The sequence below is a fragment of the Maudiozyma barnettii genome, assembly GCF_903064755.1.
Source record: "Maudiozyma barnettii strain CLIB 1767 genome assembly, contig: KABA2_11, whole genome shotgun sequence".
NCBI lineage: Eukaryota > Fungi > Ascomycota > Saccharomycetes > Saccharomycetales > Saccharomycetaceae > Maudiozyma > Maudiozyma barnettii.
The window spans coordinates 187,182-214,519 of record NW_024545248.1 but is presented as its reverse complement, the minus strand read 5'-3'; the positions used below and the strand labels follow the sequence as shown (position 1 = coordinate 214,519).

Below are 27,338 nucleotides of genomic sequence, written 5' to 3'. Positions count from 1 at the left end.
ATATAAATGGAACAATATTTCATTTATGAATATAATTGTTTCCATAATTTACTTTATATATTTTTATAGAAGATATAAAAAGATCAGACGACTATAAGTTGATTTTGTAATATAATAAAATTTGTTCAGTTAAATAGAAGATGTCTAATATTCAATTTTCCCATCAGTTATCCTCTTTAGTGCTGCCGCTACATTTTGACAACACTAACTCTGTTATTCAAGCTTCAGCTCACAAAAATATGACAACTTAATATTTCTAGGTCCTAATCACGTGACTACCGATTTACATCTTAATTAAGTGTGTTTTTCAAAAAATTACAAATTAGAGGTTGTTTGGCCGAGCGGTCTAAGGCGCCTGATTCAAGATATCTTCGGATTCTTAACTAGCATTCAGCTAGGAATACTCAGGTATCGTAAGATGCAAGAGTTCGAATCTCTTAGCAACCAATTTTTTAAGAATTGATTTTTCCAAATCACGTCAAATCTCAGAAGTGGTTACGATAGTAATACTTCTTAGTTCTTAATACTTTTTTGAAAATTACTCCCTTTGTCCTAAAGTTTTCTTCCTTTGGATTGGAAACTTTATTGGGATTGCACAGGTTAAAACTCTTTTTTTTTTGTTATTTTAATGGATAGTTATATAGAAATATAACTACTCTTCAAAAACGACTACAATTTTCTCTATTCCTGTGAAGGAGTAAAATAGCTGGTACACTTTTAGAAATTGGAATGTACTGCTGTATATATATATACAACATTATCTTGTACAATGTAGACTTTTGTTCCATTACAGTGGGATTATTCGACTTATGGATATAGCAAGCATTCTACATATGAATGGAAAAATCATAAATGATTGTACTAAAGGAGAATTTCCCATTCAAGACATGTTCACTAAATTAAGTATATATTTTAAGAATATTTATTTAAATGTAACTGTATTTGTTATTCACCTCTAATTGTATGGCGATCGAAGTACTATTTTTTTCTTCTAAATTTATATGTAAATAACGATTCGTATATACTTAGTAAATTATCTCTGGATACCCAGAATCCATCCCCAGTTTTCAAAACCGGAGACGGTTCTTCTCTCCAATGATCCATGAGAATAATACCAGTCAACTATTTATTTCTGCAGTCCTGAGTTCCTGGTCAGGGTGACTTCTCAAAAATTGAAGCTCGGGCAGAGTTTTGTATGGCAGAATTCGTTTTCCAAAATTATCGAGATCATTTTGTGACGTGCTAAGGTTGTTCGTACAAGAGGATAGAAATACCAGTCCTCAGCTAACCTGCGTTTCCTGGAACTTGTTCCATTTCCCCCAAAGTTTTCTCCCTTGGTCTCCCATTTCTTGGTGCGAATCTGCCCGTTGGAACCCCTTCTCTTTCTTATCTTTTGATGATTTTAATTTTATATATTTAGATAATCATTTGGTATAATATTAGGCTTTTATGAATCTCATTTTTAATTTAGTTTATACTTTAAAAGTAATACTTGTGAATCCTCATGAACAACAAAAAATATTTTACCGTTCTATCAACGACCTTATATCACATAAGTATCAAGAAACAAATCTTGTTTAACTGGCTTTTAAACCAAAAACTATATATATTTAATATCCAATGATTATTTTTACATATATGTAAATTTCTAAAATATGTGTGTATTTGTTGACTATGAAGTAGAAGAGTAGATATAAAATAGAATTAGTCGTGTCACACCGGATTGATATTTTCTCATAAGACCAACTAGACCTTTATCGTAACTATAGTCAAAAACACTCTTATTATTAATTTTCTACTATATTTAGTATAAATAATTGTAAAGTCATTAAAAATATTATCAAACATTACTACAATAAAATAATTAAAAAGCATTTTTTATCACTAGATATATATATATTTATTGATAAATGAAAATGTCTGCATTTTCATTCTAAAAGAAGAATTCAGGTAACTCACCCAACGAGTACAACGAAACACAGAAAGAAAACAGGAAGGGAAACTTCATTGTCAATATGGATAATTCATTATTGAAATTGATAAACTCTTCTACACTTGACGTTAGCCGATCTTAACACATATACCGTAATAAATTAAGTTTTGGTTTAAACCTTCGTATGATATTGTCATTCACAGACTCATCTTATCCACCCTATTAATAAAAACATGACTATTATTCAAAGTTTATTATCTGTCTAATATGTGATGTATATTTCAGGATACCCAGTCAATTCAATGCCAGATAAGACTCGGTTAATATAAAATCGTTATGGTATGCTATTCCAATTGTGTTTTCCAATGCAAGCAAAGTTTACACATATCCCTTTTTCCTATTTGTTAGAAAGAAAATCGAATAGTCTACATCAAGTTGAATGAAATTGTTCCATTTTATTGTTTCCTGCATCTTTATTTAAAAAGTATTAAAATTATCATGCACTTTTATATTTGTACTTGAGTCTCCGTAATGTATCAAACTCCTGATCCAATTCTAGGGACCATCTTTTCATAATAATTGTTGTAATTTTCAATAATAAAGGAATTTGAAACAATAGTTGCAATTGCCACCGACCTTCAAATTCATTCAAACTGATCCACGAAATAAGAATAAGAATTGTGTAATTAAGAATATCAATATTTCTTCCATTAATATATAGTTTAATTTTTTTGAAAAGACAATAATCATTGACTAAATTGTAACGTAACGTCATCCACGAACAGATCATGGATGGAACACCTGCCAATACCATCGATGCAATATCTCTAGAGTTGACCCTTGTTGCAATTATTAGAAAGATACCCGCACACACTAGCAATAATAGACCCAATATTTGTATACTTGCTTCACGATCGCGATAATTTCTTCTTTCAAGTTTCTCTATAAGGTTATCCTGATCATCTTCATCCATGAGGATACCAAAATCTTCGTCCTCAGCGGTTTCATTTAGTTGTTCTTCATTGCCCCATAGACCACCGTTCAACTTCCTAAACCTCACCATGTTTGAAGATACGTATAACTTCTACCTTCTTGTAGATTATTATAGTGTTTGATGTTTACATCCAATCAGATCGTTTCTTTAAGTAATGATATATATATTTGAATAAACGGATCATTCTGTTATTTGTTGCCTTATCAACATCGAGGCGAAATATTGGAAAAATGCTTCTATAAGGGAAGAGCATAGATGGAACCGATGAGTCCAGTTGTATATTCAATTAAAGATCTGAATAACAATAGCAACATTACAAATGTCCAAGAAACTGCCCACTAAAGAGGTAGTTGATCTATTTTTCACCCATATAAAACCTCAATTGCCAGGTCCCCATAAACCTGTCTTGATTAATATTCATGGATTTCTAGGATCTAAAGTGACATTCCATTCAGTCAATCGATCTATATCACCTCATCTTAATACCGACATATTTACTGTGGATATTCGAGATCATGGTGATTCACCACAGGCACATCCAATGACGTATCCAGCTTTCACTAAAGATATGTTGCATTTTATTGATACAAAAGTTCCCAAGGGTCGGCCCATTGATTTTGTTGGTTATTCTATGGGAGGTAGAATTGCAATGATGTTAGCTCTAAACAAATCTTTGAAGGACCGAGTGCGTAGAGTGGTTGCCATAGATGTTCCGCCTTATACAACTCCTACGTTACCTGTTGAATTGAATAACAATTGGAAATTGATTAACGAAATTGCATCTGGGCAACTCCGAATCAAAAGAGGTGGAATTCAATGGAGAAATAAATGCATTGACTTATTAGGGATATATTTCGGTGGTGGATTTCTACGTCAGGAGTGTAATTATGTGTCTAAGAATAATAAATTAATTGAGTATTATTTACCAGTTCAAGAATTTCCCAATGTTGTTGAAGATATGAAAAAATGGGAAATAACTAACGATATGGATGCAAGTAATGGATCAGTGGAATTACTAGTACAAAGAGGATTGAAATCATGCATGGTGGATAGTGACTATAATCTTATTCGCAAAGTGTTTCCAAATGCTCAAGTGCAAGAGTTTAATACTTCACACAATCTAATCTTTGAAGAGTACGACAGATGTGTTGAAAGTATTATTAACTTTTTAAAGTCTGAATAAATTAAAATAATTTAGAGTCATTGGAGGTATCGAAATTAAAATTAATTATAAATACATATATATATATATGACGAGAAATAAAGTTATCGGTAGATAGATAGGGGGTATAGTATCTCTCTAAAATTGTTCATTAATGAAATGAAATAAGTAATAATATAGGTAAGACCAGGCCAAAATATTGCCTAAAAAAAGCTAAAAAAAGAATGTGGGTATCAAAATAATAATTGTAATAATATAAGTATGTGGATAGCTCAAAAGCTAAACAAGTAGAAGATAAAATGAAATGGGGAGGAATGGGAAGGGGTATTAAAATAATATAATTATGCAAAAGAAGAAAACAACATCATTGGACAGAATGATTTATTATATGTCGTTCCAGCCCAAGGAGTTTTCGGATGCGATTGGTCTAGAGATCTTTGGTCTACCAATGTCACGAACGATCTGTATAACTTGTTCAGCTTGATAATCGTTCAAAGTATGTTCATTTTTGCCAAAATGAGCTTCATTCATCCATTCGTTGATTCTCATAGAGACAACATCTTCATTATCACCTTGAGAGCCGTTGCTTAAAGACTTTTCACTGAATCCATGTGAATTATTGTTGTTACTACCACTATATTGAGAGGTCATATCTTCTGTGTCTTCAATTGGTAATTGGATGACAGGTCTGTTTCTAATATGTTTAATGTAGCGTCTGATCATATAGCCCATAGCAATTAAATAGATGACACTACAGACGACAACGACGACAACAATAGCAATGATTTTCTTCTTTGATAATCTTGAACCAGAGGATCCATCAGAAGTAGATGTAGTCTTACCAGTGTATTCCAAAGTACCATATTCTCCAGAATCATCACCATCAGTAGAAGATGAGGACGAAGAAGATGAGGACGAGGACGAGGCGGCCGAACTGGTATCAGAAGAGGAAGAAGATGAAGAATCGGATGAAATTGAGGCCGACAGAGAAAGTCCCGTAATTGGAATTGATCTATCGATCAAGTAAGCCAAAGTCTGTTCAGTACTTTCATTTTCGGTATATAATGCACTTGAAGTGTCGTTAATTGCAGTTTGCAAATTCTTAATTTGACTAATTGGGAAATAAACTTGTGCAATAGTCACAGTATAATCTTTACCTTCTTCAAAATATGGTAATAATTGACTCACTGTAATATTATTATCTTCAACACCTAATGGAGTATATAGAGTCTTTGGTAAGAAAGAAAAGATTTGAGCAGCTGATTGGGGGGACTTCACTAAAAATTCATAGTTTAAGGCCTTTAAAAACCCAATTGTGATTAAAGTATAATCAGATTCTAATGCAGTGTTTTCATCATTATCGTCCACAGTGGTAGAAGAAGTGTCTGAAGAGTCACCTGAAATAGCTTGCGGTAAACCTGATGGAACTGTATATGATGAAGTCGAAACTGTAGTTGCAATAGTTGCTGTTAAAGCATCCGATGCCTCTGAATAAGTAATAATTTGAGTTGGAACCCACCAGTCTGGTCCCATAGTGGTGGTAGAAGAAGAGGAAGAAGTGACGACTGGTGCTGGTACAATAACCACAGGTGTAGAAAAAGTCGAGGAGGAGGAGGAGGAGGAGGAAGAGGAAGAGGAGGAGGATGGGATTGATTTCACAGGTTGAACAGTAGTTGTAGTGTGAATTTCAGAAATGTGACTTGATTGGGTTGAAGTAACAGGAGTGAAAGTGTATTCTTCGACAGAAGAAGAAGAAGAGGTATGTACTGTAGAAGTGGTTAATTGTAGCAATGAAGTAGAAGTAGTTATTGGTGGTAAAGATACCGTAGTGACAGGTGTTTCTTCTATAATAGAAGAAGAGGAGGAGGAAGTCGATGGGATTTGTTCAATGGAAGTAGTTTGAGGTATGATGATAGTTGAAGTAGTGGAAGAAGAAGAGGTTGTAGAAGGAGTAGTCATTATTGGAGTCAAAGTAGTTATAGGTTCCACAGTAGAGGAGGAGGAGGTAGAACTGGAGGATGGAATTATAATTTCAGCGATTGAGGTGGTGATAGGTATTATAATAGAAGATGAGGAGGAGGAGGAGGATGAGGAGGAGGAAAGGGAAGAAGATGTAACAGGCGAGGATGTAACTACGACTTTAGGGATAGAACTGGTCAACAATGCTGCAGCTGAAGTAGTGACGGGTTCGATAGCCGAGGAGGAAGATGGTACTATTACTATCACAGAAGAAGATGAACTAATAATCGGAGTAGAAGTAGATGATGGTGAAGTCTTCATTTCAGCAGTTTCTGTAGTTAAAATATCCAGAGATGAAGAAGTACTTGAAGAAACGGTCATCACATCAGTGTTGGTTGATGGAGTAGTAGTAAATGGAATAACTACGCTCACAGTAGTTTGAGCAGTAGAAGAGGACGAAAAAGGAGAAAAAGGAGAAGAAGCAGGAGCAGATACCCACGGGCTCGAGACGAACAGATTTCTGCTACTACTTTGAGTGGATATAGCATAAACTGAAGTGTCGAAATCTTGAGACGACGATGCAACATAGCTTGCTGTATTTGTTGGAGCTACGGTATAAATACTTGTATCAGCATTTGAAATCGAATTTGAATTTGGATTTGACTGAGTCTGAATAGAATTACTACCGCCTCTAAATTGTGATTGAAAATTTTCAATATTTGAATCTATGCCACTAACGATATGTCCAATAATATTATCAAAAAAGCCCGAACTGCCTGACGATGTAGTTGCAGCTACTGCTGTAGTAGCAACCGAAGTCACGGGAGTATTCTCACTGGTTGCAATTGTACTTATCGGATTTGTTGAATTTGAATATTCTTTCATTGGCAGAGCCATAACAGTCAGGCTATTGCTAATAAAAATTAGGTATACCCAAAGGGTATATTCCAAATTAAACCACATAATCTAGTATACTTTATTCCGATTTCGAATAGTAGTAAAATGAAATTTGAATGATTAAAAGAATGGATATACACCGAGTGTATAGGATATAGTGTTATATTACTACTATTAATAAAGTGGTATACTATTATCTATCTATCGAGAATGAAGGAAGGATCGAGGGTGGTTGAGTCTTGCAACTTGCTATATATATCGAAATTACAAATGTTTACTTATATATATGCATGTGTGTCAAATTGATCCAATCTAATCCAGCCCAAGCCAAGTCCAATGGAGAGTGCATCAACCCATCCCAATCTGGCAAAAACTCTTTCAACTGAAACGAGCAGTGAGTTGTCGCAACTTTGAACTGAAATTTTCTGCTTTTCACGTCTTTTGCAGTGGCAGCGGTGAGCGAAAAGCGGCGGGAGCGAAACTCAACAAGCGATTTGAGTCTGGACTTATCATGGGGAAGGCGCGGTGCACGGGTGTTGCCGAATCGGGAAATTGGTCTTTGCGCCCGGATCTGACGTCACGGCGGATGTCGTGCGGTGTGTTCTGTGCGAAACGCGAAATGCGGGCGGATCAGTGTGGTGTGTGGGTGAGGTGCGTGTGTCACGTGATCTGCAGAACTTGCAAGCCCTAATGTTTACCTGTTAGGGCTTGCAGTTCCGCAGATAAGTGAAAAATTATTGCTTTTTACCTCTATTTGATAATCATCACTACAACAACAACCATCTATCACTGATTCAATGGACACAACCATACAAGTAAGCTAGTATACACTGCTCTTCGTTATGTCCACACTGTTTCGGGAGTACCAGGAGACGTCCTTGAAATCGTTTATTTCTAATGATCACACTTTGACTCCACCGAATGTAATATTATTGGGTCCCTCGGGAACAGGTAAGACAACAACTCTGAATTCGATATTGTCGGCTTCATCTAACGATATTGTGCATGCTACTATAAGGCCCAGTGAGCTGGTGACGTGGAAGTCCTTGATCCAAGCCACTTCGAGAGTCATTCAGCAAACTTTGATTTTGAAATTTCCTCAAATCGGCGCTCCTCCGGCTTTAGACCCTTTACAAGTAGAAGACTATTTTGGTTTAGTGAAAGATTTGAATATCGTCATGTCTCATTACTCTGCCGTATGCAGCACTGTTCATATTGTATTCGACGGGTTTGATCTGTTACAGGATATAGATGCTTCTCTATTACTAGTATTTTTGAAATTACATGAACAGATCAGTACAGGACATTTGAAATGTGTATTTGTAATAAGGGATTCTTACTTCGTACATAGATATTCTAATTTTGTTATCCCGACAGTAGTGTTTCCAAGGTATACTCAACAACAACTGTTAAAAATATTATGTATATCAAGATCCCGAGATTTATCATCACAATATAACAACAGTAATACTTCGGGTGTAGAAGTTATCGAGAATTTTATTCAATTGATACTGCAAAGTTTCTATTCATATACAGGGAGTAACATCTCGGCAATCAATGATATTATAGATTTGAAATGGCCTCAATATATTGCGTTTTTGGACAACGAAACTTTAAAGGATTCAGCCACTTTATATAGGCGTGCTAGACACTTGTTTACATTTGTCGATGAACCATTGAATAAAGATGACGGCGAGGACCAGAGTGCAAACAATGGTGTAGAACATGAATTGTCAAAAATAGCAAGGTACATTCTGATTGCTGCCTATTTCTGCTCCTATACAAATCCAAGGTACGATCCATCGTTATTTTCAAGGAAAGCCGGTATTAAATCCGGTAGAGCTTCATACGGTAGAAGAAAGCAACTTGAAGAGAACCCGACTCATAGACAAGCTGCAACATTTTCTTTAGAGAGATTGCTTGCCATTTTCCAGGCAATATATCCACTTGATGACAGTGATAATGGTAACGATGCAAAGAAAGGACGAGGATCGTTGGAACAATTGTTGCAAGAACCCTACATTCGTCCAAATATCGAAGTGTTCCAAACCATCGCAGAATTGTATTCGTTGAAATGGTTAGCAACATCCACGATGAGTGTCAATGTGGACTTGTTAAGTGCAAAAGTTCGATGGAGAGTTAACGTTGCATGGGAAATCATCTTGGAGATCGCAAGCTCAGTCGATTTCGATATTCAACAATATTTCTCAGATATAGCTATATAAACTAAATATATATTTAATCCTGCATGACTTCATCAAGTGAGATGTCTCGATCGATATCCTTAGCGACTTTCCAGAACTTCGATAAATGGCGAGATCCACTGTCACATGCAATGATTACAATCCTAGGACACGTTAACCCTTGAGCTTGTAATTGTTCAGCAACCTTAACGGCCACCACGGCATTGATCGCAGTACTACTACCAACAAACAACCCATCGTTCACAGACAAATATTTCGCCATCTTGATAGCTTGATCATCACTGACTCTGACAGCTTCATCGATTCGTGTCTCACCATGGGAGAAATTTGCAGTGATACGATTCAAGCCCACACCTTCCACGATTGTGTCTACTTGATGTCTACGACGTGTACCTTCTTTCTCCACAGTATCGTACATTACGCCATGGTTGATCCGATGATAGAATCCAGATCCCTGGGGGTCTCCTAACACTACATGTAACTGTGTAAGACCACGTTTCTCCTTTAAATAACGAGCCACACCTGTGATTGTACCACCTGTACCACACCCAGCAATAAACCCATCAATGTGACCATCCATTTGCTGATAGATTTCGGGGCCTGTTGTCTCGAAATGAACACGCCAATTAGCTTCATTTTCAAATTGATCTGCGAAGACTGCTTTCACTCCATTTTTCGTTATCATCTCATTACATGCTTTCTTTGCAGCATTCACATATTGATCAGGATCAACAATACTAGCAGGCTTCACTGGATTCACAACGGCGCCAAGACTCTCTAGCAATGCCATTTTCTCTAATGATGTATCATCAGGTAATGATATATGTGCTCTATAACCTAATGCGTTACAAATCATGGCAATAGAGATCCCTGTAGAGCCACTCGTACCTTCAAAGACCCACCCGGGCTCACCTCGTATCAAGAGTCCCTGTTTCTCTGCTGTCAATATAATATTCAATGCCACACGATCCTTGGCAGACCCTGCAGGATTAGCTAATTCTAACTTTGCATAGATTTTACTATTTGTATGGTTTGATAGAGATGGAATTTCAACCAGTGGAGTGTTCCCTATCAGTTGTTCCACACCAGACACAGCTTTAGGAGTCTGGGTATTCTGTTGTTTATATAGTTTATACAATGTAAACATTGTAGTGGCAACAGATCCCATGGCAATGCATGTTTTCCAGTCTATGTTACGTTCTGTCGTCATCGTTATTACGTTCGTTCCTTTGCCCCAGGGATGAAGTTTGATCGTTTATATAATTAGCAAAACTAATAGTTATAGAATATATATGTGTGTGTATGTAGTTGTGGTGGTGGTTGCAATATTTTCAAATATTCACAATTTTTTTTGCTTTCACTTAGAAATCGTCGCGATGTCCTGCTTTAATTGTTGATTTAAATCCTTATAAAGACCTAATTTAAATAAGAATTCGAATAAAATAAAATATGGTGCCAATACAAGACTCTGCACCAAATTGTCCAGCAGTGCAGGTTTCCTACGTTCGAACACACCATGTCCTATGAATTGGCATATCCAACTCAAAACAAATATACCCGTGTCTTGGCTCTGTGTAGTATTCAGCCACTTCTTATCCAATGCAACATTCAACAGTATCAATAATGCACTGGCCATCATACCAACAGGCAGAGATAGTAAACAATAGAACACAGCATAGCCTACAGTTAATACATGTGTCAGTGTAATAGATTTATATAGAGTGAAACGGTGTAGCAGTGACGCACTGGTCACCAGAATCGTTGGGACAAACACTGCGTGGATGGCGACATTTGTGTCATTATGATGATAAAACTTGTAAAACCGCAATTGTGAGCGTAAGTCCAACAACGAATGCTTCATGTCGATGGCAAATACAGATATCCTCTCTTGTTTCTACTTCTGTAAATATCTGAATCCTGGAAGGGAACAAGTGTTCTTCAGTCTCCCCCTCCCTCCCCTCCCTTTATATATGAATGAATACAGGCGGAGATTGCGGAGCGACCCCAGGCCAAGGCATGCAATGCAAGGGAAACATACAGCAAGAACCCAAAACAGCTGTTACTGACCTGGACATCTCACTGGCTGTTTGAATTGATATATTTATCCCTTCAAGTATCGATGTTTAACTGTAAGTGTGGCAAACCCTGAAAGTAGGGCTTTGTTCTTCCTCGCTGAGGGTAACACCTCCACACAGCACTCAGAACTGTCCGCAGAGAGGCGCGAAAGGAGCTCTTCGACCACCCAGAAAAATCACACTGAATTTTTATAAAAGAAACGCTATAAGAGAAAGAGATAGATTTGCCACCCTTTGAAGTATATAAGTTTGAGTTGAACGTGAAAGAAAGAACAAGAAGAACAAGAGGTAGGTTACTAGTTCAATTGCTTCTATCGATTTTACATACTCCGTATACTACTTGAGAAATGTCCGGTGCAGCTGCTGCTTCTGCCGCTGGTTACGACAGACATATTACGATTTTTTCCCCTGAAGGTAGATTATTTCAAGTTGAATATGCATTTAAAGCAACTAATCAAACGAACCTGAATTCCATTGCAGTTCGTAGTAAGAACTGTAGTGTGGTGGTGAACCAAAAGAAAGTGCCAGACAAGTTATTGGATCCTGCTACAGTATCATATATTTTCAAGATTTCTTCACATATTGGGATGTTAGTCAATGGGCCAATTCCTGATGCTCGAAATGCTGCTATAAGAGCTAAATCGGAAACAGCCGAATTCCGTTACAAATATGGGTACGATATGCCATGTGACGTGCTTGCGAAGAGAATGGCTAATATTGCTCAAGTGTATACGCAGCGTGCATATATGAGACCATTAGGTGTTGTATTGACGTTTATTGCTATGGATGAAGAACAAGGACCTGTGATTTACAAGACTGATCCTGCAGGCTACTTTGTCGGTTATAAAGCCACCGCAACAGGTCCTAAGCAACAGGAGATCACTACGTCGTTGGAGAATGCATTTAAGAAACGTTTAGGAACACAGGATGGATTGGATGAAGATACATGGGAGAAGACTGTAGAGTTCGCCATTACACAATTGATTGATTCATTGGGGACAGAGTTCACTAATAAGGATATTGAAGTCGGTGTGGCTATTGAAAATAAGTTTTTCACTTTAACTACAGATGAAATTGAGGAAAGATTAGTCGCCATTGCCGAACAAGATTAAGACTAAATAAATAAATAAACAAATATTATTATTTTATATATATATACATATACATTAAAAAGAATATCATATGATCTCTGTTTTTTTAAAAGACATATGGTATGAACAAGTATGGACAATGTTTAACGTATTCATCCCAATCGGCACCGTACTTCTTCTTACATTTAGCTGTATCTCTTGCTGCTCTATGAGTCAATACAATAAAGAAAAAGACTGGGAAGAACCATGGGAAAGGAGAATTGAATCCACAGGACAATGCCCAGATCAAGGATTGGGTCCAATCGGCTGTGTAATGAATCTTACGAGCCCAAGTGTACCATCCATCGATCAATAAATATGAGCCATCCTTTGTAGTGATATATTTTGGATCCTTCAATATTTGATATGGTAGGAATGGGAAAGTCTTACGAACAGTCTTATCCCCAGACATTTGTTTTCTGAAAGAATTCTTTTGCGCATTAGTAGTATCGAAGAAATAATAAGCACTCAGCAGCACTACATACAATGCCAGGTTGTATTGCCAGGACCATTGGTATTGTGATGGGTCATGGTAATACAGATATAAAGTACAATGACAGTAAGTGTATGGCACACCTGCAATATTCCAGAAGATCAACATGAATCCGAACTTTTCATAAGCCATGTCCCAAGTTGGAACAATCAATTCTTCACCTTTAGCGCAGGCGTTTGCATAAAGCCAATGAGCGAGCATGACTACACCCAATTGAGGTGAAATGTAACCGTATGTCTCGTATTGTTTCAAACACGCACCCAAGGTAATGAAATATAGAGTGAACCAAGGCAATCTTACTTCGAAGAACATCTTCAAATCCAGAATCCCCCAACGTGGATTCAATGGTGCACCCATGAAGAAATCGTATAGATGGTTCCCAGTCATACGATGGTAATCTCCGCTGATGAACAAAGTCCATAGGTATAACCCGATAGAAAATGAAAACCCAGAGATTATAGCACATGTCATGATTTGGCCAAAATTATCAATGATAGTGTACAATTTGAAAATACCGGTGAAATGCAGCGTTAGAACCAATGCGGTGCTTACATAAAGTGTCCACATGGCGTTACAATAATAAGGTAGTTGCTTCCCTTTCAAATGAGTTAAAGGTTGACCTTTCGTCCAAATACCTGGTAGAGTATAATAAAAGACGATTTGAAATAACCAAAATGTCATGAAGACAGTCCAAATGTAGCGAGTTGGTGCCGCATGTTTAATGATTATATCGTATAATGTAGAGATAAAATGTGACCAAGTTTCGTTGGCCTTTGGTAAAGCGATTTGACCATCATAAAATTCTGCACATATCCACATATAATACATCAATGCTGGGAACCCAATCAGCATCCCGATAACACCTGGAACACCACCGAATTCATATTCGATTTCATCAGGTTTCAAATATTTACCTTGAGGTAAAAATTCTTTCTTCCTTTCGGTCTTCTCAGACATTGTTTGTTCACTTTGTTAAATTGTATGACGAAGATAGTCTCCTTGTACAATCGAAGAATACTGATAGAGAAGGGTACTCTCGAACAAAGACAGATTTATAAAAATTGTAAGAAACAAGTACACATATATATATATATATATATGAGAGAGTGTTGCAGTTCTGTCAAAGTTTCAGGATTATTGGTTTGTTTATTATACGAGAGAGATGCATAAATCGTTCGTTTACGGTAGCATGCACTTTTTCTCCTTGAATTCATTCCGATAGCTCCCTCGCTATTTGCGTCTCGCGTTGGAAGAACAGCTTGAGGCGTGCAAATATGCTAATAATGGACAAAGAAGAGAGAAGTGGACTTCGGTTTCTCCTTTATGTCGTCAATGTTTGGAACGGGCTCTTATCAGGATATGGCATCCTTACTGTTACCACCACCTTATAATTTTTTTTTTGAATATTTTCAGCATAAAATGAAAAAGAAAAATGCGTTAAGTAATATATATGTAGAATTTTACTTGGTGGAAGTGACCTTTCCTTGCTGTATGGATTGGTTCAGTTACATGAACTGTCAGTGTGTATGTAGTTGACTTATTGAGTAATGGTTTCTTGTGTGGTTCCCTTGAAGAGTTCGTCTTTTTCTCACTTTTGTTTCTTGATGTGTCGGAGGATTTATACATCGGGAGAGCCAAAGGTTCGGCGGCTAACGGAGAAAATAAATTATTTATATATAAAGAAAGCAAAAGTAAATACTGTCGTAACTTTCTGGTGGCATATATTTTCGTGTGCCTTTCCCCTTCTGCACAAGCATATCATGAGATGATCTGTATCATTCATACCGCATTGAATGAGACATATATCAAGCTTTTAAGAGCCCAGCCCTCAAAGTATAATCAAACTACCTCAGGGACAGAGTCTATTTGCAATGTCTTCTATTGCTCAATTACCGATATAACATACTTTTATTAGATTATTGATTCAAGATTATTCTTCTTCTCTTTAGTTGTGGTGGTGGTAGAGTGGCGGTAAAAATCCCATAGTCACGTGCTCCAATCGACGCTAGAGTAGGGTAACGCATACTTTTTTCAAAACCTGAAAAGATCCGCGGAATTAAAAAGTGTTTTTTATTGGCTTTTCGATTACAATGGGAAGGCAGGGATCTACAAATCGGCAAAAAACAAATGTGGTTCTTTCTTTAGTAACGATAGTATCAGTTGATTTGGCTTTTATTTTTTTCATGTTTTTCATTACATGAAGAATAGAACAAAAATTGTATTATACGCAGGTGGAGTTGTTAAAGTTAAAGTGCATCGACTGGATTTGCTTGCTAATTTTTCTTTCTTTTTTAATTTTTCCTCTTTATCGATTAACTTTGCATCCCTATTTTAATCGATATTACTAAACCTCATCACTTCAATTACTAAATAACTGATTAGTTCTCTTTGGCTTTTACTTAATAATAATAATAAGTAGTAACAATAACAAACTTTCTTTCCCTAGGACCACACTTACACAGCCATTCATTATGCCTGATAAGATCGATAAACTGAGAACAAAAGTTAGAAAAGCCTGTGACAATTGTCGAAAAAGAAAATTACGGTGTACTGGGAAACAACCATGTTCTACTTGTGAAGCTTATTCATGTCCATGTATATATTCTGCAAGATCTTCAACAGCTAAACGTGGTCGTGCAAAGAAGATTCGAATGCATATACCAATTACTTTATCAAATAAAGCATTACAAGATACTACTATACAAAACAATGATGATGATGGTGATGATGACATTGATTCAGTCGACAATACGAGTAACATAAGAAACAACAATAGTAATGGTACTGTAGGAGATATATCACAGGAAGATGGTAAATCACTCCCGGCACCTACTTCTGTTCCTTATATGAATGCTAGTAACACTATGCATCTACCAGAATCTACATTACAATCTCCGACTTTTTATAATAATAAACAGAATCTCACAAATGATATTAAATCCCATATGAATCCAACTACGGAGATTAATACTACAAACGGTGGTAACTCTAGGAGTCCATCTGCAATTCCAAAATATCCACATGTAGCAGATTTTATAACACAAGTTCCACCCTTAATAACAGGGAATAATCAATTATATCAGGATGACATTGCATTTCAAATGAAAATTAATTCATTAGCTACAGCGTTGGAGTCATTGAAAAGTATTACATTCCAAGACCAATCAATTTCTCAAAGTATAGAGAAAATCACAAATCAAATTAATGAACTTGTAGATAGTTGTAAACCTCAACTTGATATGCCTGCATTCTTAGAGAAGAGTCATCAGAAACGTACATCACCTGCTTCTGAAAAATCCTTAGAAACATCCTTATTACGTAATAAATATACCGATCGTGTTTGTTTAACGCGGTTTGCTATTTGGTCAGATTCAACTGTTAAAAATAATAAAACAAAAGAAAAGACTACACAATTTGAATCTGAAGAACCTTTAATTACTGAAATGTTTGGTTTATATTCACCATTTCAAGCTATTTCATTTAGAGGTATTGGTTACGCTTGTTTAGATCATTTACGCAGAAATAATGGACAAATTAAACGTCAAGTGAAAGAGACTCTGTATTTGATTCTAAGATATTTTGATATGTGTTTTATTCAATTGAATGAAGGGAAGAGTCTTATTGCTAATCCTCTTGATAATTATTCCAGTAGAAAGAGTTTACCGGCGATGCCTCAAAGTCCTGATGCACCAATTATGACACCTTCACCTGGACCATCAGGTGGTTTCACTATTGGCGGTGGTAATGGTGTTCATGGCGTGGGAACTAATGGTAGTACAGGGAGTGCCTCATCTAGTAAACGTAACACAATTGTTCAGTTCATAAGGAGATTCCCACAACCATTTGTATATGAAATATCAGGAGTCACCTCGGAGATGTTATTAGATAATATTGGAGATCCATTGACAATTTTCCAATTGTTATTAAAAATATTTAATGAATTTAAAACAGCTTATGAGTCCTTCATGGTAGAGATGACTTCTTGTACATTACGTCTTGAAAATAAAGTTCCTACATTCTCAAATCAGGTAATTCAAAAATTGTTATTTTTTTCGGAGACTGAACAATTATTATTCCCATTGTGTTATCAATATTATAATGAAACCCAATTCTTCTATTATAAATCACCTCGAAGTATCGATTATGTGGAGTTGTTGCTATCATTGGTCGACAAGCAATTGGCTTCTTATGATTACTATAGTGCCACGTTGTTGATGGATGCTGCAGTGAATAGAGCATTAAAAATGGGTCTATATAGATGGGAATATTATGTTGGATTAGATGAAGCCAATGCAGAAAGGAGAAGACGTATTTGGTGGGGATTATATTATTTTGATAAGTTAATATCTGTTACATTGGGTGAACCTTCCACAATTAACGATTCAATAATGTCCTGTTTATTACCACCTGTATTTAGAGATATTGGATTTTTAGATAGTAAGACATTTGTACGTAATGTCCATTTATTCAATTTAGAATCTGCATTCGATAATATGGACATTGATACATTGGTCCATTACGGTAGACTAGGGATTATTCAATTGGTAAGTGATTTCCAAATCAATGTACTGTACAATGAAAAGTATACTTCCATCAGGAATACAGCAGTACCACCATTGGTGAAAAGTAGATTATTCCAAGAATTAGTTGGTGAATATGACTTATTAAGGACTAAATTGCAAGCATTACGTAATCATTGTTCCAGATTATTCGAATTAGCGTCCAGTGTACGTAATGCAAATGGTGAGGCTGTATTAAACGATAAAGTATATCATAACGATGAGATTAATGCTGCCTCTAGGTTTAGTTGTTCGTTCGAATTCCATTTCTCTGTTGTCCTTTCGACAATTGATAATTTAGAGGCAAGGTTGTCTTCACCACCTTACACAAAACCTCAATTTACTGCCGTTGCTGATATTTTCCACGAAATTTATTATTCATGGAATAGGATGAATCTTTTCTTAAGCAATGTCACAAACGATTATTCTTTCATTAGGGTATTCATGTACTTCCGTTGTGTTACCATCCTGTTTATAACTAAATCGGACGTATTAAAGGCAATGATTACCAGAGATGATCTGAGGTCTATGGTCTTGGCATTACATAAACTAAGATGTTTATGGATTCTAACTTTGCATGAGAATTATCCACAGGTAAGAGAATCCTCGTTATACGGGGAATATTGTAAAAATTTATCATTTTTATGTTTGGCATGTCGTATTCTAGTTCATCAATATTTGAACCAACATTCTATTGAAATGGAAGAATTGCTAACTTGGTTTCAACAGAACTCCCCAGAATTGGTGGATACCTTTAGAAGCTGTATCGATATTTCTTCACCAACTTACAAATATTTATTGATGCCTGTTCAAAGATCTGGTTTCCATTTGCATGTAAGAAGAATGTTAGAATCGAACTTTTTGAGTAAGGCAAAGACTAAAGCAAAACAAAATAAGAAATCCAAACATCCAACTTCAAGATCAGAACCTATAAATATGCATCCTCCAATGGTATTTGCTAGTCCCTTGACACATAACACTACACCACCTCCACCAATTCATCCAAATTCAGTACCCATGGGCGGTATGCCAATTCCAAACACTGGATATAGAGGTGTAGTACCAGTTTCCAATTTGATTACACCTGATATGTCAAACTCTGCTCATCCAGTAGAGGGGCTAAATAACATGCCAATGCCACCCTACAGTCATTCTGGTACCGGATTTGGTATTCCACCAAATGGTGTTCATGATCATCCTGGAGTTAATCCAAACATGTCTCCAGGACATAGAAGCTCAATGTTCCCATTTGGAGAAAACAGTAATCCTTCCGAAGCCTATATGCAAAATATGAACTCTCAAGGCCCACGGTCGTTAGCGGCATCATTTAACTTGGGGACATTAGACGAGTTTGTGAACAGTGATATTGGTAGCATATATAATATCCTATGGAGTGATTTGTATCCAGAAGGCGACAACCTCAATTAGATGTCCATATAAATACCTAATTTCAATAGATGATAACTACTTTTACTTATATATAAATATGTATGTGTGTGTTTTTAAGAAAAAACTTCTTAAAGAATGATTAGGTTATTCAGTTTTGTGTTTTGTTAAATTTTACTTATCATATTTAGATATTTTACATAGGTTTGCAAGATAAGTTGTTGCAAAATATTTTAATTGCTAATCTCAATTATTGTTCATCTTCTAAGTGTAACATAGCAATAATTCTCTTACCATGTGGTGTGTTTCTAATTGGACCTACAAGTAATGGAGAGACCATTGTTGATAATTTGTCATGAATTGAATCATTTTGATTATGAGCAACATCTAATGCAGTCTGTAGTACATAGTTACCGTAACTATCATTTAATAAAAGCTTGATATCAGACTCACCTTTGTTATTGACCAACTCTAAGATTAATGTCTCAGCTACTACAGGAGTTCTTAACAATTTTTCGATAACATTGGAACCAAATTTGTGCACAGATAATTCAACCATCTTGGTCTTAATTAAATGAACAATTTTATATGTGTAATCGAAGGCATTACTTTCCGTTTCTTTGCTGATAATATATTGGACAACGTAGTTACCAAATGGATCTAAAGTTAGACGATCAATGAAGGTCAGTAATTTGTCACATAACATAGAGCACTGTTCTTTATTACCAAAGTCTAGGCAACGTTGTAGAACACAACAACCATGTCTGTGTGTAGCAATAGTTGTACAGTCATTGCAGATCGCATCAAAAATAAATTGGAAATGTTCAGGTTTCAATGTTTGTAGGCACTTCTGAATAACATGATTACCGTTTAAATCCTTACTTAATTGAATCACAGAGTCCTCAAGAGCATCAATAACGATTTGAGCTTCTTGGTCAGTATTAGTACATTCTATCAATTTTTGAAGGGCTCTAGTACCGTGAGGGTTCAAAGCAATCTCGACAAAATGTGGAGCAGCAATATTTGAAAGTTCAATCTTTTGCTCAGAAGTAATCTTCTCGATCAATTTTTGAATCAAATAATTCCCAAATGAATCAGTCATCAACTCAACAGTGTGTTCTTTAGTTTCTTCGAAAATAGAGTCAGCAGCTTCTTTACCCAATAGATCTAGTTGCTTTTGCAAAAATCTACAACCATGTTGGTCCTTGCATAAGGTGTAAATATCACCAACAAATTCATCTAGAGTGGCATCTATGAAACGTGCAGCCTCTTCAGCTTTAGCCTGGGAATATTGGTTGTTCCCATTGCGGTTATCGTTATAGCCGTTGCCGTTGGGGTTGTTATAGCCATAATGATTACCTTTACCATATTTACCTTTCCCATGGAAGTTACCACCTCTACCAGACCCACGGCCAGGCCCCTTATGGTGGTGGTTCCCATTGTTATTCATCATGTTCATTCCACCATGAGGGTTATGAGGCCCGTTCAATGGAGATATCATACCGTTGAATGGTGGTCCATTGTATAACCAAGGTGGTGGACTACCATTTTGAGGATGGTGTTGCATCATTGGATAATGTTGTGGCGGTAATGGTAGACTTCCGTTATCTTTCCCATTTCTTTGGTTCTTACCCATTGGGTCAGTTCCAGGAGGTCCCATTTGAATTGGTGATGGGGACATATGAGGCAAAGGTGATTGGCCTGGCAGTGGACCGTTCATCCCGCCTAATACAGGAGAGAATGGTTGGAATGGACCAGCAAATTCATAACCCCCTGGGAATGGAGATGGCATACCATTTAACATAGCACCATCATTGTGAGGCATATGTTGCAATAATGGACCACCATATGGATATGCAGCAGCATAAGTTTGTAAATTCTTCATATCCTTGGCCTTAGTGTCATTTTCTTCTTTAGTCTTTTTGGAGGTACCACTGGTTAAGCTAGAAGAAGTAGCAGGGGTATCAAATAATGTGTCGCGGTCAGATCTTTGCACAGACGTTGATTTAGTTCTAGTCTTAGCTCCTACAGCAGACACTGCACCCATCGTGGTAGAACTAGATTCTAGCGTCCCACTAGCATCCTTATTTGTATTATCCTTGCTGATAGTAGAAGATGTTTCACCTAACTCAGCTGTAGAGATAGTGTGGAAGGTTTGTCTTCTAATAGTAACGTTTGCTGCAGCATCATTGTCTGTAGTTTCACTGATGTTTGCAGTGTTAGATTGGGTTCTGGATGAGTTTGGCCATAAGGTGTCGTTGAATCCAAGGCCTAATCCCGGACCTGGAGCTACATTTGGAGTAGTACCCGGGATAATGTTCACATCACCATTCATTGGTGCACCTGGTGGAGTAGTACTATTGTTAACGATACCATTTGGACTAAAACCGGAACCTGCACCCAATGGTGCTTGCATATGTGGTGGTTGGGGGAAACCTTGGATATCGCCATTATTAGGGAACATCATTGGACCGTGTGGATGAGGAGGACGGTTCCCCATGGTCATTGGGTTTTCAGGGAAATCGCCTGGTGGGTAAAACCCCGGTTGGTGATGCATCGGCATCATTTGATTGTATGGCATGAATCCCATATTCATCATTTGAGGAAACATTTGTGTTGGAACACCATTGTTGTTAGATACTGCTTTCTTAATTTCGATAGTTTCAGTATTATCAACGACGTCTAAGTTGAGTTCTTCCAATGCTGCGGTGATGGTTTCGGTTACTACCGGATCAGCAGAATCTGCCTTATCCTGTTTGACAATAGGATTAGTTGACATTTCTAAAAGACGTAGTTGTAATGTCTGTGTGTGTTTTTACCTTCTTGCAACGAGAAAGGACCGATAAATTATTACTAGCTTATAATGTTAATAAGTGGCTTCACTAACAAAAAAAAGAGTTTATATATTTAAAAAAATGGAAGTTTAGATGGTTGTTAATGTACAAAGACAACAGTATACCAAAATATGATGGATAGGAAACTTCAAAAAGTATAATATAATTTACAATAGTCGATGAGCTGTTGGCTTACTAAAAATACAGAAAATAATGTACAGAAAAGGGAAATAAAAATAAAAAAGAGGAGAATGGAAAACCAGGAACCTTGGATGTAAGTGTCTCTGTATCTCTGGGAATGATAAACTGCTAGTTTGCTTGTTCGGATTAGCTTAGTTTGTTGTGTTTGTTTGTTGTAATCAAACCTTTTTTAATTGATAAATTCGATTGTTCATTCTCTCTTTTTATGATTTTTGCTGAAAAATTTTGTTTTTTCGCATCCCGCAGCTGGAAGAGCGCAAATGAGAGACAGACAGACAGAGAAAAGATGTGAAAATCAGCCAAGATTTCAGTTCAACTATCATGAACCACTCAGTCACATCCAGCTGGTCATGGATTCGCTTCGAATGACAGTAATTGGAGATGCTATTGCAAGTGGTACCGGAGTACTTGAATGGTCAAGTGAACTCTTATGTATTTCTTACAAATAAACAAGAAGATGTAGGATGCCGCTGATTTTCTGAGCGTGAGTCGCTATCATGTTCTTTGCTAGTACTCTAATTAATCATTCCCTGGTTATCTTGATCTGTTATTTTAACGATTAGATAGCGTGTATATATATATGTAACTCATTTGCAAACGAGAAAGAAGAAGTAATAGTCTACGACAGTAAGCACTTTTGTATATCATTATTTATTGATATGCAGAGAGAACATATAACATTAAGATCTGGGTTATGCTGCTGGTTCTTCTTGTAATATTTTAGTGTTTAGATAGTACTGACAAGCATGTAAACAGATACATCGGGATGTTTCTGGGTTACTCACTCTAATAATAATTAAGTTCTATTATTATTGAAGCATAAAAAGTTATAAATTAAAATATTAAAATATTAATTAAAATGAATAAATTATAGTGCGTGTATATGTGTGTGTGATTGTGTGCGAATTATATAAAAAGTATATTAAAAATTAATATTAACTAAAATGATTAAAGTTAAAAGATGAAATTAGAATGTGCAGCGATTGTACTTTTTCAATTTCTTCCCCTTTAAAAAGTAATTGAGATTTGTGTTGTAATTTAAATTTTTTTTAAGTTTAAATGTTAAACAATTGCAAATCCATGAATTTAAAATGATTGATACCAAAAACGATTCAATGCGGTGAATGTCAAAAAAGAAGTATCTAAAGTTACCATTAATGAAAGACCATGACCAAAGTGTGTGTGTGTGTGTGTGTAAAATTGGAAACAGTAAAACATATCAAAGCAGCTAAAACAAAAAATTTGAACCAACAAAAAGAAAGAACAGAACTCAGTAATCAAAGAGATAAAATTCATTAAAAAGACAAATGAAATGAATAGAAATAAAAAAGGAATAAAATTATAATGTATCAATTCTCATTAAGATTTTAAAAGGATATTCAAAAGGAAAAAGCAGAAAAGAAAAATTAAAATTTTTGATTGTTTGGAAAATTAGTTATTAAAAAGTTTAGACTCGAACGACTAAAAAGATTAATTTTCTTTTTCGTGTTGAGTAGAGACTCTTTGCATGGCAGTTAAGAAATCTTCAACAGATCTGGAAGAGTGAGATGGTTCACTCCAGCCCTTACCGTTCATTAGTCTATCGAAAGCTTCGGATTCAGACATTTCGTAGTAAGCACCACCCATGACACAGAAGATACCAACAGACCAGATGTAGATACGGACGACAGTAACAATGTCAGTCCAGTTTTGAGACCACCAGCCGAATAGAGTGAACATAGTAGCAATGACATCGACACCGAAGACGGCACCGGCTAATTGCCAAGATGGAATAGAAGACCAGAATGGACCAACAGCTCTGGTGATGAAAATCAACCAATTTTCAGTTAGAGAAATTTGTAAGAACATAACACCATCGATGGAACCGAAGTTTTGGATAATACCACCCTTTGGTAAGAACATAGTAGTTAGAGCAATCCAGGAACCAATAGCCAAAATTATACCTAAGATAATAGACATACCCCATAATCTTGGTAGATCCCATTTAACTGGTTTTTGAGAGTAAGGAGCATTATCGTAAGCAATAGCTAGAGTAGCGACATCAGCGAAAATAGCAATGAAAACAATCAAATCAATGTTCAAAGTGTTGTTTAGAATAGCAATCCATAGACCGAAGAAGATTTCCAAATGTAGAGATAGAGCGATACGGTAGACAACGTAGGCGTACATTCTGTGGAAAATTTGTCTAGAAGTCTTTAAAGCATCAATAATAGCAGATAAACCTGGGGCTAAGAAAACAATATCGGCAGCGGATCTAGCGGCATCAGTAGCACCTTCGACAGCAATACCAGTATCAGCCTTCTTCAAAGAAGGAGCATCGTTAACACCATCACCAGTCATAGCAACCAAGTAACCTCTTTGTTGTAAGATTTCAACAACTCTGTATTTATGTTGAGGGAAAACTTCAGCAAAACCATCGGCGTTTTCAACGAAATCAGCTAATTCAGAACCTGGCATGTCACCACCACCACCTAGACCTAATCTTTCAGCGTTGTAAATGTTGGTACCTAGACCTAATTGTCTACAAGTTTCCTTAGCAATACCGACGGCATCACCAGTTAACATCTTAACTCTTAGACCTAATCTTCTAGCTTCAGCGACAGTGTCAGCAGTATCATCTCTTGGAGGATCCATACATGGCATAACACCAAGAATTTCCCAGTGACCTTCACCTCTCTTTCTAGCAACACCTAAGGCACGGAAACCTCTGGAGGCCAATTCAGCAACCTTATTTTCGTAGTTTTCATGGACATCTTCTGGGATTGGGTGATCTTCTTCGACAGTCTTTAGGACGAAAAGTGGAGCACCTTTAACACAGATAATTCTTTCACCTTCTGGGGATTCAACAACAGCAGTGACCTTCTTGGAGACAGGGTCGAATGGGTGGAACTCAAGGACCTTGTACTTAGTTAGAGCGTTCTTAGCAGTTGGGTATTGAGCCAAAGCCTTCAAGAAAGCTCTGTCGATAGCATCTAGACCCTTCTTCTTTCTGGAAGCAGCTAGACAAGCAGTTAACATTAGATCATCAGCGGAGACACCTTCGACAGTGTATGGTTCGTGTAGAGATAGCTTGTTCTTGGTTAGAGTACCAGTCTTATCGGAACATAAGATTTCGACACCGGCAAGAGATTCGATAGCAGACAATTTTTGAACAATAGCTTGTTTCTTAGCCAAGTAAGCAGCACCGACAGCCATGGTAGTAGTGACGACAGCTGGTAGACCGACTGGAACACCAATAATGGTAATACCTAGAGTGTATCTCAAGATTCTAACGATACCGTCAGTTCTGTAGAAAGAAGCAGTCCAGACCAATAATAGAGTAGCAATAACCAAAACCAATAGAATAATACCGATACCGTTCAAGACTTCAGTGAAATGACCTTGACCACCAGCAGCCTTGTTAACCAAAGCAGCGGCTCTACCGACGAAAGTGTTGTCACCAGTAGCAGTAATTAACATGAAAGCTTCACCTCTCTTAACAGTAGAAGAAGAGAAAGCTTGGTCACCGTAATGTTTGTCAGCAGCAAGAGATTCACCAGTAATAGCAGATTGATCGATTTGAACAAAACAACCTTCAGTAACGATTCTACCATCAGCTGGGATGATAACACCGTCTTCTAGTTGCAGGATATCACCTGGAACGATTTCATTAGCAGGAACTTCGACTAATTCACCTTCTCTGATAACGACAGCAGAGTTGGCAAGAGTCTTTTTCAATTCATCGACAATGGAACCAGCTTGGAATTCTTGAACGAAACCAACACAGGCGTTTAACATTAATAGACCACAGATAACACCGAAATCGACCCAATCGGAAAGACCGGCAGCTAAGATAGCAGCGGCTTCCATAACGAATTGAATTGGACCGACGAAGAACATAACGAACTTAACGACTAAAGATTCATTTTCTTCGGACATTTGATTTAGACCGAACTTCTTTCTTCTGTGAATGACTTCATCGTTAGTTAAACCGTAAGAAGGATCAGTTTGTAACATTTCTTCAGGAACGTTTCTAGCTTCACCTGCAGCAGCTGGACCATTTTCTTCATCAGAGTCTTCATCAGAGTCGATGTTGTGGTTGGATTGTAGTTCTTCGATTAAAGCATCGATATCATCGTCATCGGATTCTTCTTCAGAAGAAGTTGGGACGATTTGAGGTGGTTTTTCTTCGCTTGACACGGAAGATTGTTCAGAGTCAGACATTGTTTATTATATGTATTTAAAATAAAACAAAAATTGTAACTCTTTCGTTTGGATTTTATAAAAAAGAAAACAGAAATGAATAAATTATATTATAATATATCTTGGATAACGTATTAAAAAATAGCAAAATTATTTTTTGTTGTTTAACCTAGATGATAAATTGGGTATAATAAAAAATTTAAATATATTTATTATTTCTTTAATGTTTCTTTTATTATTATTAATTAATAATTAAAATAAAAAAAAATTAAAATAAAAAGTTTTTTTTGGTATTAAAAAGAAAAAAGATCAATTATGTCTTGTTTGGTTTTATTTGTAAGACAGTATAAGAATAATATAAGTTAATAAGAGGGAAAGAAAAATAGTTGATAAGAAATTCAAAATGTGTATATATTTTTCAGTTTATATATATATGAGAAAAGCAAAAGGAAAAAGAATAAAAATAAGAAGTTGAATTGAGTTTAATATATCTGTTATTGTTATTTAAAATTTACCCAATTGGAAAAAAAAAAGGAAAGAAAAAAGAATAATGAAAATAAATAATCCCTTGTTGAAATGGATTGAGATTATCGTCATCGTCATCAACATCATCTTATTCAATTTTACAAAAATTTCTACAGGATTTATGAGTAAAAACCTGTGATTATTGGTAAAAATAAACTGAAAAATAAATTGAAAAATTAATCTTAGTTAAAGTTTTCTACCCTTTAAAAAAGAGAGAAAGAGTTGAAAATGATTACCGTAATAATAATAACAAACAAATCAAAGCAAAGCAATTAAAATGAAATATTTTACGAAGGGTAAAGAAGGTAAGTAGGAAACGAGAGATGTTTTATCAAACCAAAACAAAACAAAACAAAAGACGTTTAGTTCATTGTCAGTTAATAATCTCTCAAAATTTTATTTTTGCTAAAAGATCCTCAATTGAGGAATTATAGGTGGAATGTTGTTGTTGTTTAGATATTTCTCAATTTGGGTGAAACTATCTGTGTGAACGAATACGATAAAATGTGGACGGAAGAAGAAACAAGACAACAAACAAAGAAATATACGCAGAAAAGAGTGAAAAATTCGTAACATAAACGAAGAAGTATTGCGAAGAGAGATGAGATGATGATTATTGTTATTGCAATAAGTAAACAATAATACTCAATTGAGTGAAATAACGATTAAGAGAGTGAGAGATAGAGATAGAGCCATTCATTCATTCATTCATTCATCATATTCATATTCGTTACAATAGAACTGAACTGAACCGAACCGTTTTAGTAAAAATATAAATATAAATATTATTCATTTGTTCACTAA

The 27,338-nt window shown here is 36.1% G+C and overlaps 11 protein-coding genes and 1 non-coding gene across 12 annotated transcripts; 5 read left to right on the top strand and 7 right to left on the bottom strand.

The window, feature by feature from the left end:
* The first annotated feature begins 327 nt into the window (after nucleotides 1-327).
* On the top strand, nucleotides 328-447 carry KABA2_11S02288. Its single transcript has 2 exons — nucleotides 328-366; nucleotides 403-447. It is a non-coding gene; the product is annotated as a tRNA-Leu (tRNA).
* A 1,982-nt stretch (nucleotides 448-2,429) lies between these two features.
* Nucleotides 2,430-2,996, bottom strand: KABA2_11S02266 (uncharacterized protein; the record flags this gene model as incomplete). The annotated part of the gene is made up of 1 exon (XM_041552654.1): nucleotides 2,430-2,996. One exon carries the CDS (start codon nucleotides 2,994-2,996, stop codon nucleotides 2,430-2,432), a length of 567 nt encoding a protein of 188 aa, XP_041408588.1.
* A 250-nt stretch (nucleotides 2,997-3,246) lies between these two features.
* On the top strand, nucleotides 3,247-4,110 carry EAT1 (putative hydrolase; the record flags this gene model as incomplete). Its single annotated transcript, XM_041552653.1, has 1 exon — nucleotides 3,247-4,110. The coding sequence occupies one exon, from the start codon at nucleotides 3,247-3,249 to the stop codon at nucleotides 4,108-4,110; it is 864 nt and encodes a 287-aa protein (XP_041408587.1).
* Nucleotides 4,111-4,473: 363 nt separating this feature from the next.
* MSB2 (Msb2p) lies at nucleotides 4,474-7,011 on the bottom strand (the record flags this gene model as incomplete). Its single annotated transcript, XM_041552652.1, has 1 exon — nucleotides 4,474-7,011. The coding sequence occupies one exon, from the start codon at nucleotides 7,009-7,011 to the stop codon at nucleotides 4,474-4,476; it is 2,538 nt and encodes an 845-aa protein (XP_041408586.1).
* Nucleotides 7,012-7,787: 776 nt separating this feature from the next.
* ORC5 (origin recognition complex subunit 5) lies at nucleotides 7,788-9,170 on the top strand (the record flags this gene model as incomplete). The annotated part of the gene is made up of 1 exon (XM_041552651.1): nucleotides 7,788-9,170. One exon carries the CDS (start codon nucleotides 7,788-7,790, stop codon nucleotides 9,168-9,170), a length of 1,383 nt encoding a protein of 460 aa, XP_041408585.1.
* Nucleotides 9,171-9,183: 13 nt separating this feature from the next.
* MCY1 (putative cysteine synthase) lies at nucleotides 9,184-10,359 on the bottom strand (the record flags this gene model as incomplete). The annotated part of the gene is made up of 1 exon (XM_041552650.1): nucleotides 9,184-10,359. One exon carries the CDS (start codon nucleotides 10,357-10,359, stop codon nucleotides 9,184-9,186), a length of 1,176 nt encoding a protein of 391 aa, XP_041408584.1.
* A 147-nt stretch (nucleotides 10,360-10,506) lies between these two features.
* MPO1 (Mpo1p) lies at nucleotides 10,507-11,010 on the bottom strand (the record flags this gene model as incomplete). The annotated part of the gene is made up of 1 exon (XM_041552649.1): nucleotides 10,507-11,010. The coding sequence occupies one exon, from the start codon at nucleotides 11,008-11,010 to the stop codon at nucleotides 10,507-10,509; it is 504 nt and encodes a 167-aa protein (XP_041408583.1).
* A 561-nt stretch (nucleotides 11,011-11,571) lies between these two features.
* Nucleotides 11,572-12,336, top strand: SCL1 (proteasome core particle subunit alpha 1; the record flags this gene model as incomplete). Its single annotated transcript, XM_041552648.1, has 1 exon — nucleotides 11,572-12,336. One exon carries the CDS (start codon nucleotides 11,572-11,574, stop codon nucleotides 12,334-12,336), a length of 765 nt encoding a protein of 254 aa, XP_041408582.1.
* An 85-nt stretch (nucleotides 12,337-12,421) lies between these two features.
* On the bottom strand, nucleotides 12,422-13,804 carry ERG4 (delta(24(24(1)))-sterol reductase; the record flags this gene model as incomplete). The annotated part of the gene is made up of 1 exon (XM_041552647.1): nucleotides 12,422-13,804. The coding sequence occupies one exon, from the start codon at nucleotides 13,802-13,804 to the stop codon at nucleotides 12,422-12,424; it is 1,383 nt and encodes a 460-aa protein (XP_041408581.1).
* A 1,514-nt stretch (nucleotides 13,805-15,318) lies between these two features.
* On the top strand, nucleotides 15,319-18,834 carry PDR1 (drug-responsive transcription factor PDR1; the record flags this gene model as incomplete). The annotated part of the gene is made up of 1 exon (XM_041552646.1): nucleotides 15,319-18,834. One exon carries the CDS (start codon nucleotides 15,319-15,321, stop codon nucleotides 18,832-18,834), a length of 3,516 nt encoding a protein of 1,171 aa, XP_041408580.1.
* Nucleotides 18,835-19,042: 208 nt separating this feature from the next.
* PUF4 (Puf4p) lies at nucleotides 19,043-21,571 on the bottom strand (the record flags this gene model as incomplete). The annotated part of the gene is made up of 1 exon (XM_041552645.1): nucleotides 19,043-21,571. One exon carries the CDS (start codon nucleotides 21,569-21,571, stop codon nucleotides 19,043-19,045), a length of 2,529 nt encoding a protein of 842 aa, XP_041408579.1.
* A 1,726-nt stretch (nucleotides 21,572-23,297) lies between these two features.
* On the bottom strand, nucleotides 23,298-26,030 carry PMA1 (H(+)-exporting P2-type ATPase PMA1; the record flags this gene model as incomplete). The annotated part of the gene is made up of 1 exon (XM_041552644.1): nucleotides 23,298-26,030. One exon carries the CDS (start codon nucleotides 26,028-26,030, stop codon nucleotides 23,298-23,300), a length of 2,733 nt encoding a protein of 910 aa, XP_041408578.1.
* Between the last annotated feature and the right edge of the window lie 1,308 nt (nucleotides 26,031-27,338).